The sequence below is a fragment of the Coturnix japonica genome, chromosome 10 (assembly GCF_054131305.1).
Source record: "Coturnix japonica strain WE chromosome 10, WE-NBRP24, whole genome shotgun sequence".
Classification (NCBI taxonomy): domain Eukaryota; kingdom Metazoa; phylum Chordata; class Aves; order Galliformes; family Phasianidae; genus Coturnix; species Coturnix japonica.
The window spans coordinates 12827159-12845789 of NC_140672.1; the positions used below are offsets into that span (position 1 = coordinate 12827159).

General features: G+C 40.8%; 1 protein-coding gene across 1 annotated transcript; it reads right to left on the minus strand.

The window, feature by feature from the left end:
* Positions 1-4670: 4670 nt before the first annotated feature.
* Positions 4671-12175, minus strand: LOC146759373 (kinesin-like protein KIF20B). Its single transcript, XM_085510253.1, has 8 exons — positions 12089-12175; positions 11528-11689; positions 9668-9787; positions 7961-8161; positions 7442-7522; positions 6564-6690; positions 5884-6023; positions 4671-4872 (listed from the first exon to the last, which is right to left on the minus strand). Exons 1-8 carry the CDS (start codon positions 12167-12169, stop codon positions 4792-4794), a joined length of 993 nt encoding a protein of 330 aa, XP_085366379.1. The 5' UTR covers positions 12170-12175; the 3' UTR covers positions 4671-4791.
* Positions 12176-18631: the final 6456 nt, after the last annotated feature.

Consider the following 18631-nt stretch of genomic DNA (forward strand, 5'->3'; position numbering starts at 1 on the left):
CTACAAATTTCTAGCATCATTTTTGTTGTTGCATTTGGAGTTAGGGACGATTTTAGAATCAGAATAAAGGCTAGGAATTTTCAGATCACAGCCATGTAAAATAAAAACAAATTCAGTGCAGAAATAGCAATCCTGTACCTTAATACTCATGAGATTATCCATTTTTTACAGCATTCTGACTATGTTCTAAAACTTGCTCATCCCAGTTCACTTCAACAAGTTCCACCAGTTCAAGCAACGCAGTTCTGAGATCCTATGTATGTTATGCAGATAGAATTGAACAGTGCAGAAATAATCTCTGACTGCTTTAAGAGCTCCGTTCTGCTTACAAACTCTCAGTCCAAAATTATTCGCAGTTTCAAGGAAATGAACACCTGAAGCAGTTGGATCATCTGCCATTTGCCGCATTCTGCTTCTTGGCATCATGATTAGCACAAAGGGTTTTCTGCTGTCCTGCAGAGATGGACGAAGTCCTGCTTACAAATGGACCAAGTTCCAGTGTACAGCAGAGTTTTTACCAGACTAACAAGCCACGTCATTCAATTCATTTGCTCAGGTTGTTATGAACTCAGAAAGGAAACAGAACTAACTGTTGAATTCTGAAGGTAATCTGTGGGGTCCTGTAGAGAGTGTTTTTTACAGCTTGTTAGCTGAGAAGGGTCGTAAACACGGTGCGGTTAATCAAGCAGCCATAACACCTGCAAGGACAGTGAGAACATCAGGATGCCCTGGGATGGTTAGAAACTAGCCATGGTTCTGGGAACTCAGCAAGGGAGTATCTTTCAGGATGATAACAACAAGCTGTTAAGATACTCGGGGATGGTATGTAATTGGGAACCAATGATGAGCTCCACTTTTGCAATATGTATGAGCTAATTATCCGTATTATAAAGGTACACGCAGCCAAGGAATAAATGAGATTCGCTGATCATGTCAATGACAGGTGTGGTCGTCTGCTTTTCTCCCGCCGTTCTGCAACATACATACATCAAATGAGATGAGATGAAAGGTCTTTTCTCATGGTATATTGATGAACAGGGTGAAGATACAGCTAAACAAGTTTCTTCCCAGCAGGGAAGAAATGAGGATTTTGGAGCGCCTCTAGATAAGGTAGCCGGAGCCATAGAGAAGGCTGGAGTACCAGAGAACATGAGGGAAATAATGCTAAAACATTGTGCACTTCAGAATTGTAATGCTACAGTTCGTGACATTCTAAGTACTTTGAGGAGTAACTGGACAATAGAGGAGGCGTTACACAGATTATCAAGCGTTCCCACAGGGGCTCAGGCTTTCATAGTTGAGGCTATTAAAGAGCTAGGGGCAGGATTAAAGGCACAGGCTGAGGCTTCTCAGAATCAAGTGTCAGCAGCTCTTGCACCCTTACAAGCATCTGCGGTAACCAGTGCAGGCCCAAGCACCTCTTTTAAACGTTTCCGGTGCGGCGTTAAGGGACATTTGCGACGGAATTGCCAAGCTGTCGATGTGTGGTGCCAGAACTGCCGCTCGGACAACCACAACACCGTCACCTGCCGTCGCCGGTCAAGAAACCTCCAGCCCAGCGGGAGAAAGAACAGCGGCCGCGCTCCGACACAACCAGCCGTTCCCAGCCAGCAGCCGCCTGCCGCCCCCCCCCCACGTCGCTGGCCGCGTTGTCGGCCTCTATGGCCCCCCCGCCCTTCAGTCCGCCTACGTCGCTCATCGCGCCCCCGCCCTCTGCTCCGCCCACGTCGTTCTCTGCGCCTCGCCGTGCTGCCCCGCCCTCGTCGTGCGCGGCTGCATCTGTGCAGCCCGCGAGTAACGTGGTTAAAGACACGGACGGACCGAAAGCAGGGGATCGTTGTGACCCCGGTCCAATAGATCCAGAAAGAGAATCGGACACATTTCCTCCTGATGATACTTTGTTTGGAGCAGGAATGACAAATTTCCCTACAGCGTACTGTGATGTCTTAGAGCAGTGCAGAAAAGAAGCAATATTAAGGGGTGATGCTGACACGTTACAAGCCTTTCCTGTGCTGTATCAGCCGAATCAGGTCCCCTGTTGGGAATCCCTGCCTTGTGAGGCAGTGAAGGAGCTAAGGGAGTCAGTGAGAACATACGGAGCTCAGTCAGCCTTTACATACAATCTTTTGGTTGCAAACAGTGACAGTTACGCTATGACCCCTCATGATTGGAAAATTGTGTTAAGAATGATCCTCTCTCTTATGCAATACACCATCTTTATGACTGAATACCAGCTACATAATTTGACTGATACCTCTTTGCCTCAAATTGGGACAAATCCATGTGGCACAGCACCTCTTCAACTGTGTCAGACAGATGTCACTCACGTTCCTGAATTTGGCTGTCTAAAATATGCACATATAACAATAGATACTCATTCTTCTTACGTATTTGCCACAGCACATACAGGTGAACGCAGTCATGACACCCGTAAAAACTGGTTATCTGCTTATGCTGCTATGGGAATCCCACATACTACAAAAACAGATAATGGGCCTGCATATAACTCTAAGGCCACTCAAACTTTCCTCCAAGAAGGGGGTGTTAAACATACTACAGCCATTGCTCATTCTCCCACTGAACAAGCTATCACTGATCACATTTATCAAACATTGAAATCCATTCTTATTATTAAACAAAAAAGGGGGAATATGGGAGACACACTACAAGAAATATTATGCAAGGTTTTGCTTGTTTTGCTTGTGCTGAATTTTTTGAAAATATTATGTAAGGTTTTGCTTGTTTTGTTTGTGCTGAAGTTTTTGAATCGTGTTCACAGAGATACAGCTTATGTGGATCGTCATTTTGAGGCTTCCCCAGTGCTAAAGGAACAGCCTATGGTTAATGTTTGGAATATGGCCATAGGACTTTGGGACTGTCCCCTACCACTGACAACTTGGGGTCGTGAATATGCTCGTATTTCCACAGGGACTGGCCCTATGTGGGTTCCAGCATGATATCTTCGGTCTCATCTGAAGGCAGAAAATAGCATCCAACCTTTATAGTAATTGTAATTGTGTGTTTCTTACTTAGTGGTATTGCTTTGTAACTTGCTGTGTTATAGATAATATTAGTAATAGTTTGACATAGTGTGTGATTTTCTGTTTTACCAATGCAGTCTCAAGATTTAGAGTTTAAGGCATTAGCTAGGATGTTGTGTGCTTCTTCTATTTTAGTAATAGATCAGATGTATATTAAACAGAATTTGATCTAATCAATGCTAGAATCTACAGGAATAGCTCTTTTAATGTTTTAGTACTGTTTGGTTATGATGTTATTAGCCTATTAATTAGCTTTTCTTAATTTGCAAAGACAAAACCTGGAAAGGAATCCCAGACAAAGAGATGACCCTGTATCATAGAATAGATACCTCTCTTACATCCAACTAATTGGGATCTGAAAATATAACCATGCATCATTTTAGAGGAAAGTGCACGCTAATAGAACTAAATTTGATAGTTTATTCTGTTTTCCAAGCAGGTGTTCCACTTGGGCTCTATATCATGCACTGGCCATGCGGATGTGGTGTACAACTGGAAAAAATCCTTCAGACCCTGAATGCAGGAGAGAATCTGTAATGGGTGAGAGAGGAAATGTGCACCTTGAAGCAGGGGACGCCCTGCTGGCACTACCTGTCACATCCACCACCAACATGGCTTGCTGTTTCTCAAGGGTCAATAAGTAATAATGCCCCTAGTGATACTCTAGTACGTTTGTCCTCTAAAATTGGTTCTATTTGACATGCTACTTCATAAAATTGCACGATCATTAATCAATTATTAGCCCGGATAACTCAGTCGGTAGAGCATGGTTATGAGCATCTTAAAAGCATTTATTGTACAAATTTTAGTGGTCATTAAAATCAATATATCAGAGTATATTAAAATTGAAGACTTTTCCTGATCAGTTACAGATTAACACAATGGGACCCTCATGGATTTATTTTCAGGTTACAGAAACTTAGGTTGCAGTACAAACATGTTTGTTCTTTTTAGTGGGTTTAACAGTAATGTTGTTATGTTGTATTTGACTAGTCTCTTTTTTCACTTTTAGAGTATTGTCAATCAAGGTCTTGATTGAGTTATAATAGTTATGTTATTAATTTAAGTAGTGTTGCTATTCTATAGGCAGTATTGTAAGAAGAATTCTACGGAGCGTCCGTCATGGATCCAGATGAGAAGTTCACAGAACAGCAGCTACGAAGCAGGATAAAACTACATGAGAACTGATTGAACAAATGAACTGAACTGCTTGTTAAATATGATTGATCGGTCGTTAAATCAAACCCTTTTTCAGCCTAAAAGAAAACAGGGGAAATGTAGAGAGTGTTTTTTACAGCTAGTTAGCTGAGAAGGGTTGTAAACATGGTGCAGCTAAGCAAGCAGCCATAACACCTGCAAGGACAGCAAGAACAACAGGATGCCCTGGGATGGTGAGAAACTAGCCATGGTTCTGGGAACTCAGCAAGGGAGTAGCTTTCAGTTGATAACAACAAGCTGTTAAGATACTCGGGGATAGTATGTAATTGGGAACCAATGATGAGCTCCACTTTTGCAATATGTATGAGCTAATTATCCGTATTATAAAGGTACACGCAGCCAAGGAATAAATGAGATTCGCTGATCATATGTCAATGACAGGTGTGGTCGTCTGTTTTTCTCCCGCCATTCTGCAACAAACACCTATATACAAATTTAAGAACACAACGCAGTAACTGTTACTGTTTATTAACAACCAGTTTTAATAATACGATAAAAGTATGTCCTGAGAAAGGGGAACAAACATGCTTCTTCAAGGTCTTTTAGCTGTTCTGGATCTCAGCCGTCGCTTGATGATCAGATGATCACTTTCCTTCTTTTGTTCCTCAGATTCCTGAAGAAAACATTTCAAAAGTTACTCATGTTTTCACACAAGACTGACAAGCTCTTCTTGACCCACGCAAACATATTTCTTCCCCTAAATGGATTTCAGAATGGAATTTGCTTATTATATTTTATTCAGAAAACTATGGGATACCGAGATCATTTTAATGCAGCATAATCACAAGGAACAAATATGGAGAATGTACAAAATCCTGTTTATCTTAAAAAAGCACACACATCTGAGGAAAGCCTGAAGGCAGCTTTCATTTTGAAATACTTGTTTTCAAAAGAGTATTATAATACTTGTTTTGTGAAACATGAAGCGTTCAGAAAACATTTTTAGCCTCAATCCCTGTAGCTATGACTTGCCCAGAATTTCAGTTCTCGGTTCAGTTCCATGTTCTCAGAACTACAGTGAGAAAAGAAATTCTCATCTTCTTCATCCTCTAACAAAAAAAAATAACATTTTGGTTTCTGCCCCTATCATTCGTCAAATCATCAAAAAATTCAGAGGGATATTACAGTATGGGCAAATGATCACTATGCTGAACAGAAAAAGGACTCTAATATAATTAAAAGATGCAGTTCCAACAGAGCAAGAATGTTCTTAGCACAATAGCTGCCGACAGAGTCATGAAACTGGCACATCAGATCCTTTGCAAGTTGGCTTAGACAGGAGATCATAGTTTAAGCATACCTAAAAAGCTGTCTAAGTTGTGCTCTAGAAAAGCATGTAGTAGAATAATCCCACTCCGACACACTGAAATTATCTATGATTCCAAATTAGAAGACATCTCCGTGATTGCTACATCACCTACTTAGTAAACTGTAAGCCAGCCAAACACAGAGATCTTTGAGGACAAACTAAAACAGAACAGCAGGAAGACCAACAAGAATGACTTGGTAGAATAAAGAAATACCTCAGTACTTTCAACCTCCCCCTGCAAATAGATGAAACCTCCAGTCTGTTTGGACTCCTTAGTAGTTTATTTTAAGCCAAGACTACAGTATAATCACTTACTGAAGAAGCAGGTATATCTAGAGGGCCAGAAACGGCAGTGGAATACAGCTTCCTTTTGGATCGTTTTGGCTTGCTCTCTTCTTCGAGACTTTCAGGTTCGTTTGATTTAGGAGAACTTACTGCTGACATCAGCTTGTTGGCTAGAAGAAATTTGTTTTGATACGTAAACCAATCAACTTACTGGTTTTGTGAGTCTTTAAATCACTGAATGCAAAAAAAGCTTCGTAACAAACTTGGTTTATAAATGACACCTAAAATTTAAGTGAAAATACTCAGAAATTGTATTTGTTCATCGAGGTTCTTTATTGCTTCTATAGCAGAAACTGTTTATAGGTTCAGGTACGGCAGCTTAAAGCACACATTAAAATGGAGCATGAAAGACAATCATGGCTCAGAAGTCGCTGGAAGTCAGAAACTTCAGCAGGAGTTAAACAACAGGCCTAACTTTCGTGCTGACAGAAGCACAAGACAGAACCAACTTTCTCTGTATACTTGTAGGTTTTCACAAATGTAATAATGAATCTCTGAAGAGACGAATAAATGCATTTACTTCATAAATCAAAGGACAACTTAACATGGCAGACAAGTTCTCTAAGAACACATACATTAATAGCCTACAGCAGAAACAAGCCATTCTACAATGTCTAGAAGACATGGAATAAAACTTATTCTACACCAACCTCTAGAGTGTATAATAGAAGGAGAGCTTTGAATAAAATCTCCAACTTTTTGCAGTGTTTCATCCTTCTTTTTAGTCAGTCTTGAAGCATGTACTCGCTTTCTCAGGAAGTAGTCTTTTCCGGATTTCTGTTCAACAGAGATGTGAACATGTGAAACAAGAGCATTGTTTAAACTTCATTTTAGTTCAACGTTATTTTAAGTTGACATTTTGAGCTTTACTACTGACACCTCTGTTCATTATGCTGATGATACCACAACGGCAAGTAATGTAGACAATTTTATACCCTTTAGGGAGTTGTCAAAATCTCAGCTATTTCAAGGCATACGTTTCTTAAAGTTTCTTAATAAGGCAGTAGTTTCTTTAAAAGTAGCTCCCAAGCTGTGGAGTTGTTTCTTACATAAGCTGTTCTAATTACATAAAATAAACAAACATACAAAACAGAAGACAACAGATGGGAAAAATCTACTACTCATACTCTGACCATGCCAAGGATACTGCTATCACATGTGAGCATCTGTTTTTAATAACTGCCATGCATATTAATGATATGAACCTTAGTTTAATACAAGGGCTTCACTTACAAAAGCACACGATAATACACTAAAGCTTCTCTTCCCAACTATTCAGTGTGCAATATCCTTCCCTCCAAATCATTACACAGTACAGCCATTACACGCTCTGGGGACAGACTGACTTGCCCTTTGGTTAGCTTATGGAATTTAATAGGAAGAGCTCATAAGCATGTAAGATTCCCATTCAGGTATACACATAAGGATAAGACACTGCTTCTTTCGTGTTACAGGATCAATTAATTAATAATTAATTAGCAATTACAGGAAGTGCCAAGCTAGCTTCAAAACTAGAACAAAAACCAACCATTTTCTCGTCACTTGCAGAGGGTGAATTAAAAGCCATGACAGATTTTGTATTTTTCGTGTTCTCTTTTTTCACCAAATCCTGGGAAAATAAGACACGTTTCAGCCATGATTCTTTTGGAAAGAACAATTGATGTCACAAAAGTGAACACTTTAAACACTTTTGCTAATAGTAGGGAAGTATCTGCTAGTGGTAACTATTCCACTGTAAATCAAATAATAAATAAGCATTCAATTATAAAAACAGGACATTAAGATATCAGTATTAGACATCTCATGATGTCTAAAAAGCTGATTTATGTCTACAGGTTTCAAAGAAAATACACAATGGAGTTAAGAGAATTTCCCTTCTCTTAAACCATTATCACTGAGCTTGGCTATTAGTTTTGTTCATTAAAGCAGTTCATTGATTAAATTCTTCAACTACTTTACTGAGGTAGAAATAGCATTTTTTTAATGCTTAAATGAGAATGGTAAAAAGGCACCAGATATTTTGTTTTCTGTTGGGTCTAGGTCATACCTCATCCATGTCATCACTTCTTTTCTTTTTTGCCTTAGGCATTTTCACTCCTAAAGGTATCATGCTGCCGTGCTGCTTTATCTCCGTCTTATCAGGTTGCAGAGGTGTCAGTGGGATTTCCAGCTCCGGTTTTGGGAACCGACTAGTTTTGCCATTTTCTGTGGACACTCCAGAAGAGTCGAGGACAGTTTCTAAATGCTCCTGATAGCACAGAAGAATTTTAAGTGCAAGTGTTAAGGTAGCCATGAGATTAAAAAGCTATAAAGCATCTGGTAAAGGATATGTAAGCATTCGATTTTCCTGCTGTAAGAACACTTGTAACAGAAGGAGTCTATTTCAGTTACAGCAGAGTTTTACCCCTCTTTCCTAGAACTTGTTACATTTAAAATTATTTCCAATCTATGATCACAAAAAAAGTTCTCCATGTCAAACTGAGCCTGATACTTTACAAGTCATTTTTTCTCAAGGGCACAGACAACTACACTTTTTTTTTTAATAGAGAATGGTGGTAGAACTGACACGATTTTCTTCTTCTCAACTCTGCTGCGTCAGAACTGGGCAGGAACAGGAGCATTTGATTCAAGTGTTCAATTAACTTCCAGCTTAATCTTAGGGAATTTGCCCTTCCTCTTCTACACTAGAGATGTTATTTACATAAGTAAGGTCCAACTGGCAAGGTGCAAGCCCAGTACAAGTCATTAAAGAACTCCATTGCTATCTTTTCCCTGGAGAGAATACAGACATTCAAGCAATGACACCGTACTGAAGCTGAAGGCTATCATGTACCTGCTCATGGTCAAATGGCAGCAAATGCACAGCTAAGTGACAGGGAAATGTCAGTATGCATTTCCCCAGCAGCACTTACTGTCCACAATCCACCCAATCCTGTTTTTCTCAACAGGAACAACAAAGTCAGAACTGAGATCACCTGGACTCCTCCTTCTCTATGGCAGGAATTCAGCTAGCATATCAAAAATGAGTTCAGATGCTGGTTGAACACATGGAAGACAGGCTGCTGGGGACATCAGAAAATGGTAGATGGCTGCTTCTACTGCTGCTAGTAACTAGCAAACTCCAGTGTCCCAAACACAGACTAGCAGCTTTTACTACTTACACTGTTCCAACCCCCTGAGGGGAGTCTTCTCTCAAAAAGTTACCAAAGATTGTAGAAAGACAAAAAGTAGTCAGAGCCACTTTATCAGGCTCTGCTAAGAATCTGAATGGAGTATCACCACCCACTGTATTTCCAAGAATTAAGTTGGTTAATAAATACTTTGTTTTTAAAATATATGTAACTGCCATTTTATGAAAGTTAGCAATTAAAAACTTATATAGGAATGATTAACATCATCTGCTAACAAAACAATGTCCAGAAATCCTGCAGAGGAAGAAAATAAGTTCAATTTGCTGTGCCCGTTGCAGTGGCTCCATGAATTTTTTCCAAGTAACTTATCTAATCATGAGCCACTTCATAAGCATTAACATGAGGAGAGTTTTCAACAGCACCTGACAAAAATTCATCACACAATTGTTTCAACAGCTTTTATTCCTATCAAAGGCTATAAAAACAGGTGATCTGATCACCTTGAAAGGGATAAATAAATTAAAACTTGGGAATTGTTTAGAGAACATGAGATCTTTTCCTACTCATTCCTTATCAAAAGCAATACAATCACAACATTTTCAGATCTGAAGTTTCATACTAACCTCAGATTCATTTAATGAAGTGAGGCTCCTAGTACATCGACGTGACAAATAATTGTCTTCAGCTTTGCATCTTAATGGAATACTTTCTCCAGTTTTAGTTTTGCTTTGTTGTTTCCTAGGCTGTAAATATTTAAAAGGAGTAAAGATTAGGCTATGCATTAGACCTCCAAAATATCTCGAGTTTTCTAAAGTTACAGTGTAAAACCTCAAGCTCAGACGCCACATGAACACGTAAGCTGAAACACAGCACAAGTGTGGGAAGGTAGTAACATCTATTCATTGTGTGATCTTCAGATACACCCTACTGGGTCTCACTAACAGTCTCAGGCAGTATTCTGCCTCCAAAAGAGAGAAAGCGAGACATTATTTAGGGACAAAATCTGTAACGCTGGTCGTTTTGTCATCCATTCTCCCCATACTCTGCACGCTCACAGCTGCTATGTTAGAACACCAAAGGCTAAACCTCTGCCTAATCTTCACCATCCACATACGAATACATGGAAAACTGCATGGAAAAGTTCCATAATGTACACAGAGAGATGGTGTTCTAGTAAATAAAATATTTTTGAGAAGATGAGAACTCATGTTTGAGTGGAAGACAAAAAGAACATACAAGTACTCATCACTGAATATGTAGTTAAAGGACTATATGCTAAGAAAAATGATTCTAGCTCCAGTATCTCCTAGGAAAACAAAAGGGGTTAACAAGATGTTAAGTACTGACTTTCTTTAAATATAATCATACCTTTTCATTTACAGAGTCATTCCTTCTACTTTGTCTTTCTTCAAGTAAAGGTATTTCTGGCAAACACTGAGGGCTACTGTGGTTAATGCGTTGTTTTAATTCCTTTATAAAGTCATCTTTGTCAGCCAGTTCTTTTCTTAACTCTTCTATCACAGTTGCATTATCCTAATAAACAGTAAAAACTGCTGAGTTGTGGGATTGGCAAAAGGAATTAACACACACAAGCAGTATTGCAATTACTTAGTAGCATCAGTTTTAGAATTGCAGGCTAGAACACTTAACTATTCAAGAACAGTAACATTTCACGGATTTGTACGGTCACTGTTACAAGTGCAGTAGTCACAGAATTGCCTGGGAAGTTGTAATACAATATATTTTGATTCTTCTATTTTACTTATGTGCTTCAGCCTTCATCTCCCTTAAGATATAATAACCCGAGCTTTTATTTGTTCCCAAATCCTCGGTACTGTGAGAAAGTCGGCAGTTGTAGGGGAAGTTTTGCTATGAGAACATCTTTCTTCTCAGAGAAAGTGAATCCAAACATTCTCAAAAGAGCACAACTCATTTAGTCTTCTGTTTAGCTTCTGAAATTCTATGCTACGGCTTAGATTGGCTATCCTGATTAAAAGCTGGATGTTGAAATAAGAAATGCAACTTCCAGAGATCATCCCCCCTCTGCTTTTTGATGTTTCCCTTAATCTCTCTCCACGTCCCCTTCTGTCTTTTCATGCCATTGGAGATACTACCTCAGAGAAAGCAAAGAAAGTAAGAAACCTGAGACAGAACTACTGTCTGAGTATTGAGCCTAGCTTGGGATCCGGAAATGCTGTGAATTATCGGAAAAAGCTACAGATGTCCAGTCTGACTGTAGGATCATAAGCATCAAACTGACATCTGCTTATCTGAACTACTGAAAAAATTGAAATTTTAGTAATTAACAGAAATTCTGTTTCTGAAGAACAAAAATAAAAGCTGGTGCTTTTTTTGGTTAGTTGCACATGATGTCAATACCACAGTGTTCAAGAACAGAACCACACCCAGAATACAAAGAGCAGGTACAGGAGTTTTACAGAATTTATGGTTAGCTAATCAGGTAGGAGGAAAGGAGAGCTGACCTTGCTTGAATCCTTTAAGGCAGATTGTCTCAGTTCTGCTATTTCTGTCTCTTTTTGTATGACATTAGAAGCCAAAGTTTTGAGCTGTTCTTCCAAAGCTTCTACTAACTGATCTCTCTCCTCACGCCACTTTTGAATATTATGGTCCTTTTCCTCCAGCTCCTATATTTCATGTTGAAAGAAAAGCATACACAGTAGAAACAAGCAGAATTTTTAAGACAGCCTAGAATTAATAAGTTTTTCATACAGCATAAATAAGGACTCAAGCTGATAAAAAGAGTTTATGGTAAGACATTTCAATTAACATATCATGATGTCACTCAACAAGATCAGGTTACATGCATGTATTACATATGTATTTACTATGCAGATTATTGTATTTAAAGCAATCTGCCAGTGCTCTGTAGTGACTAATTATTTGAATACCTTTCATGGTCTACCACTAATTTCAGTTGGCCACTTTCATTTTGCTCCAATTTTTTTATTTTTTTTTGACCTTTTCCCTGTTGCTTGGAAAACCTGCATCATTCATTTAATAAAAATTAAGAGCATGAAAAATACCTGTTTAAGTTGTTGGATAGTATAGTCTTTATAATCCAGCTCATCCTTAAACTGGTTATTAATCCTTTCAAGTTCATCCATCCTGTTCCTGAGGGATTCCTCCACAGAACGCATCGTGGACACCTGTAATGTAAGCACAGCTCACAGTTCATTAAAAGACTTCTGTAATCCAACCTGGCCAAATACTTCTTTGTTAAATAAAGAGGAATTCACAAACAAGTGCTGAGTAGGAAAATGACAGCAAGTGCAAGGTTACCAAGGAAGACATGAATTCATTTTTAAGCTTCAATTTTCCACCCCAAGCACACCCAATAAACTTTCAGACTAAGTACCTGCAAAATGGGTTTTAAAATATCTACTTGTTTAATAATTAAATTTTAACTATTAACATCACTGAAGCTGAAATTGAAGAAAAAAATATACATGCTTATATTAAAGAGCCTCTGGAAATTAGTCTATTTCTCTTCAAGTAAATAGCATTCTTCTTCCCAGTTATCAGCGTTTTTTCACAAGACTTAGGTTTTAGGCTTTGGAGTTACCACGGATACCAATGGCAAGTCACCAGTAACGTAGAGATAATAACAAGTCCCCTCCAGAGGCAGATTAGCTATTCTCTTCACAAACCTTATTCCAGACTACCAACCAACTTTACTTTCCTCTGTTCATTATCTATGCAAAACCATGTTTTAACTTCTGGTCCCCTCTAGAGCTTCAATGGCAACTTTACCTAAGATTTGCTGCTAGCCACACTAGTGTGAAATTTCCAGCTTCATAGTTAAAGTTTGAGAAGTTTTAACAGCAGAAAGCCAAGCATAATCTTACAGAAAAAAATATCTCAGTTGACTACAAACCTCGCTTTGTACTTGCTGAATTTGTTTCTTGGCATCAGAATGTTTGTCTTTTAGATCTGCATACTCTTCTTCTTTCCTCTGCAAATCTTTTTTCAAATTCAGTACAAGGGCAGAACTCTCAGAAAGAATATTTTCTAGCCTTATGTTAAAAATAAAGAGACAAAGAACATTACTGTTACACATCTCATGGAAACAGCAATTACAGCTTAATCCATGCCCTGCCTGTTGGTTTCTATTTGTAAATAGACTCTTAAATCTATCTAGACCAGTGACAAGATTTAAACAATTACTTTTGAATTTCAGCTTGCTTCTCATAATCAGATTCTGAAGCAATAAATTATTCAGATGCTATTCTGAGGGATGGACAACAAAACCACCAGAAATCCCCATATTATTCTTTATTTCCTTGCACACTCCTGTTTTCCCTTGGAACTCAAGTAGCATACCAAAGCATCCTAAAGTAGTAGTTTGGCCATTGATAAGCATGCAAATGCATTAAGTCAAAGGGATGTTCCCATTAACTATTTTTAACTCTAGTTCATTCTCAAAGGGCTCTAAGTTAACTCAGTGGTTACTTACGATTCTATACGTTGCACTTTCTCCATTTCACTCTTTTCCTTTTCCCGAAGAGAGTGTTTCATCTGCTCCAAGCTGTTTTTAAGCTGCAGAACTTCTTGAATCAGATTTGCTTCTTTGCTACTTAACTCTTCAAACTTTTTGTCTGCATTTGCAGACTTCTCCTGCAGAGTTGCTGTAACTGTCTCTAGATTAACAATAATAGATTCTTTTTCTTTAAGTAATTCATTGAGTTTTGACACATTGTCTTCAATTGTCTTGGAAGCCTCCAGGCGATATTCAACTCTCTTATTTTTACCTCACAGTTGGCAACTTCCTCCTGAAGTTGTGCAATCACTCTCTGATCTTCTGCAGTCTTTTCTTCAAACTCCTGAGTTTTCTTTTGTATTTGCTCATGTAACTGATTCACAAGATCTTCTTCCTGACTAGTGTGAGTTGTAATCTCACATAGCTTCATTACAAGTTGACGATTATGATTTTCAGCATTATTCAGTCCCGCCTTTAGGTTTTCATTGTCTTGAAGCAGTGCTTTGATGTGCTGACTTTTTTGTGAGGAAACATCAACAATATTTCTGCATACTTCCCAAATCCTTTCAAGACTATAGTTAAAGGAGAGGTCCTGCACAAGATCTGAGATGGAAGAAGTCTGTGACTGAATGCATGCAGAACTAATTTGAGATGTCCCTGTCTCATCTTTTTCAGAGTCTGAGTGTCATGGTTTTGTAATTTTGTAATTTTGCTATCAGTATTCCACATCATAACATCATGTAAAGTATGGATACTTCTATTGAATGTGCAGTCCACAGAAGAAGACTACATACCCCAGAGAACAACAGGGTTAATGATAAGTCACGGGACCAGGACGCTGTATAATCTCGTTCCCAGGCTGGAGTGCCCTCCTTCTTCTCTCGAACTTCTCGGAGAGTGGGAAGCGTTCCAGCCGTGTCGCCTAGAGTTCACAGTAGGCCTCTCGGTTTTCGGGGACTCTCTCTCTCTGTTTCGTTCAATTTGTTAGCTTCAATTATATTATATTGTGTTATCTTGTATTTTGGTATCATATTTAGTAAAATAAGTTTTTCCTCCTTAGATTGTCACTGTTTTATCCCACTCCCTTTTTCCCCCTCCTTTCCGGGCCCCGGGAGGGGGGCCCACGGGGTGGCTTCCCCTGTCACGGGCATAGGTAAATCTAAGTAACCCGTGACAGATTTTTTGGTGGAGAATGCGGGCATAGAGCTTTTTAGCTTTTAGAACGACTCTCTCTTTACTCTTAAAGAGCTTCGTTAGGGGAGTGTTATCTTTTCGTAGCTGTTCACTGAGAACGTGACCTTGAAATACCAGACAAATTGTCAACATTAAGGGCTGCTGTACATTCTCAGCACTGCTATCTAACTTTTGTGTAGAAAACAAAGGGATTTCTTTCTCCCTTAGAGCAAAGCTAGCTAGCTCTGACTTTTACAGAGCCTGCCAGCTATGAATCCACTCTTCATCCCAGTTGCTCTGTTTAAGGGATTGAAAGCAATTATGATCTTCTTAAAGTATTGGTCAACTATTAACACCATAATTTGGTGTTGTGGAATTGTGCAGGTATATAGCCTAATAAGGTGGATACTGATGGAGACACCTGCCTGGTACTTTTATGAGATGTGGTATGGTCAGAATTTTGGCACCTACATCCCAGATGGAATTGTGAATCTTACAAACACTTGCATCCCAGATGGAATTGCGAATCTTACAAGTACTTGCATCCCAGATGGAACAGGCAATTTTACAAACACCACCATGTTTAATTCATTGTACAGGCTAAAAAAACCCTTTTTATTTAGGTTGTATTCTCAGATTTCCACACGCGTCTAGAACGAAAAGAAGGAGAAGCACAGGGGGGGGCTGCAGAAGACCCAGGTGCCGAGCATGGAGCAGTACCGAAAAAAGCAAAGGCAAAAACCAAGAGGCATGAAGAAGAGACTGATGATGAGGAGGAAATCACCTATTGTCGACCTCTGAAGCTGACTGAAATCCAAGGCTCAAGAAAGGAGTTCACACGGCGTCAAGATGAAGGTATCCTTGCTTGGTTGCTTCGCTGCTGGGACAACGGGGCCAACAGCTTGTCTCTAGATGGTAATGAAGCTCGCCAACTAGGAAGCATTGCCCAAGATGCAGGTATCGACAGAGGGATTAGCAGATGTTCGGATGGAGCTGCCACTCTCTGGTTGCGGCTGTTAGAAGCCGTGAGAGAAAGGTACCCCTATAAGGATGCTTTGAAGCCTAAATTTGATAGTTGGAATACCGTTCAAAAAGGTATTCAGCGCTTGAGGGAATTGGCCGTGGCGAAAATGTTGTACAGCCATGATCCAAGCGAACTTGACCCTGAGAGAGTGAGGGCCGATCCTGACATGTGGCAGAAAATCACAAGTACAGCACCAGAGAGAATGGCACAGTCATTGGTAACAGGTTCTAAAGGGTTCGTGGACAGATGGCCCCGAGTTGTTGAGCTGATTATAATGCTTCAAACCACCGATCAGCAGCTCCCTCAACTGCATGCCGCAGTTTCTGCCATCTCACGGCTAGAAAACTGAGTAGATGAAATGTGCAAGAAATTGTTTCCATCAACTAATTGTAATGATCCCGTAAAAGTATCAGAAACAACTGATGAAGGTCAATCCTCGTACGGGCCACCAGGTCTAATGAAGGATCTGATCAAAGTATTCCAGTCCTACTCCTCACCTGCATCATCAAAAGTCTCAGCTGTTAAACGCACACGCTTCCCAGCTCGAGCAAAGAACAACAGTACGATTGCACCGCGTGTTTCCATGTGGCGCTACCTACGTGACCGTGGAGAAGACATGAGAAAGTGGCATGATCAGCCCACGTCTGCACTATGAGCACGGGTGAAAGAACTACTAGACATACCAACCACCAGTGGAGTTGCTCCAGTCATCACAGGTAACCAATAGAGGGGCCCTGCCCTCAGTCAGGGGAGGGAAAGGGATAATAGAGTTTATTGGACTGTGTGGATTCGATGGCCTGGCACATCAGAACCACAGGAATATAAGGCGCTGGTGGATACCGGTGCACAGTGCACTCTAATGCCCTCCAGTCATGAAGGGACAGAATCAATCCATATTTCTGGAGTGACTGGGGGCTCTCAAGAATTGACTGTGCTGGAGGCTGAAATAAGCCTCACTGGCAAAGACTGGCAAAAACATCCTATTGTGACTGGCCCAGGGGCTCCATGTATACTGCGTACTGATTACCTCAGAAGGGGGCATTTCAAGGATCCTAAGGGGTATCGATGGGCCTTTGGGATAGCTGCTGTAGATATGGACAACATTAAGCAGCTGTCTGTTTTGCCTGGCCTGTCAGAGGACCCGTCTGTTGTGGGGCTGCTACGAGTAAAAGAGCAGCAGGTACCGATTGCTACAAAGACAGTGCACAGACGGCAGTATCGCACCAACAGGGATTCCTTGCTCCCCATTCATGATTTGATTCGCCAGTTGGAGAATCAGGGAGTGATCAGTAAAACTCACTCACCTTTTAACAGTCCCATATGGCCAGTGCGTAAAGCCAGTGGAGAATGGAGGCTGACAGTAGACTACCGTGGCCTGAATGAGGTCACACCCCCATTGAGCGCTGCTGTGCCAGACATGTTGGAACTCCAGTACGAGCTGGAGTCAAAAGCAGCCAAATGGTATGCCACCATTGACATTGCCAATGCCTTCTTCTCTATTCCTTTGGCTGCAGAATGTAAGCCACAGTTTGCCTTCACCTGGAGGGGCATTCAGTATACTTGGAACCGTTTGCCCCAGGGGTGGAAACACAGCCCAACCATTTGCCATGGGTTGGTCCAAACTGTACTGGAACAAGGTGGTGCTCCTGAACACCTGCAGTACATTGATGACATTGTTGTGTGGGGTGATACAGCAGAAGAGGTTTTCACAAAAGGAGAGCAGATCATCCAAATTCTTCTACAAGCCGGCTTTGCTATTAAGCGAAGCAAAGTAAAAGGACCTGCCCAGGAAATTCAGTTCTTAGGTATAAAGTGGCAGGATGGACGTCGTCACATCCCAACAGATGTGATCGACAAAATTACTGCCATGTCTCCACCAACTAGCAAGAAAGAGACACAATCTTTCCTGGGTGCAGTAGGCTTTTGGAGGATGCACATTCCAAACTACAGCCTCATTGTAAGCCCCCTTTATCAGGTGACGCGGAAGAAGAACGATTTTGCATGGGGCCCTGAGCAGCAGCAGGCTTTCGAACAGATTAAACAAGAGATAGCCCGAGCTGTAGCTCTGGGGCCAGTACGGACTGGACAGGATGTAAAGAACATCCTCTATACTGCTGCTGGAGAGAAAGGCCCCACTTGGAGTTTGTGGCAAAGAGCCTCAGGAGAGACCCGAGGCCGACCCCTGGGATTCTGGAGTCGATCATATAAGGGGTCTGAAGAGTGCTACACTCCAACTGAGAAGGAGATCTTAGCCGCGTATGAGGGGGTTCGGGCTGCTTCTGAAGTAGTCGGGACTGAAACACAGCTCCTTTTGGCACCTCGACTGCCAGTGCTGAACTGGATGTTCAAAGGACAGGTTCCCTCCACTCATCATGCTACCGATGTCACCTGGAGCAAGTGGATTACACTGATTACACAGCGAGCGCGAATGGGAAACCTCAATCGTCCAGGAATCCTAGAGGTAATCATGGACTGGCCTGAAGATAAAAGGTTTGGAACATCACCAGCAGAAGAGGTATCACGTGCTAAAGAGGCCCCACCATACAACGAATTACCAGAAAATGAAAAGAAATATGCCCTATTCACAGACGGATCATGTCGCATTGTAGGGAAGCATCGCAAATGGAAAGCTGCTGTGTGGAGCCCCACACGACAGGTTGCAGAGGCCACCGAAGGTAAGGGAGAATCAAGTCAGTTTGCAGAGGTAAAAGCTGTCCAGCTGGCCTTAGATGTTGCTGAACGGGAGAGGTGGCCAATGCTGTATCTTTATACTGACTCATGGATGGTGGCAAATGCCTTATGGGGGTGGTTACAGAGGTGGGAACAAAACAACTGGCAACGGAAGGGTAAATCTGTTTGGGCCGCTGAATTATGGAAGGACATTGCTGCCCG

Bases quoted from the DNA above. Each gene is read 5' to 3' on its own strand.
- LOC146759373 (XM_085510253.1), bottom strand. From the start codon at position 12,169: ATGGATGAACTTGAAAGGATTAATAACCAGTTTAAGGATGAGCTGGAT. The intron at 11,690-12,088 runs GTATTTTTCATG...CATGAAATATAG, and splicing joins CTATCCAACAACTTAAACAG to GAGCTGGAGGAAAAGGACCA. The intron at 6,691-7,441 runs GTTGGTTTTTGT...TCTGTTGAACAG, and splicing joins CTGCAAGTGACGAGAAAATG to AAATCCGGAAAAGACTACTT.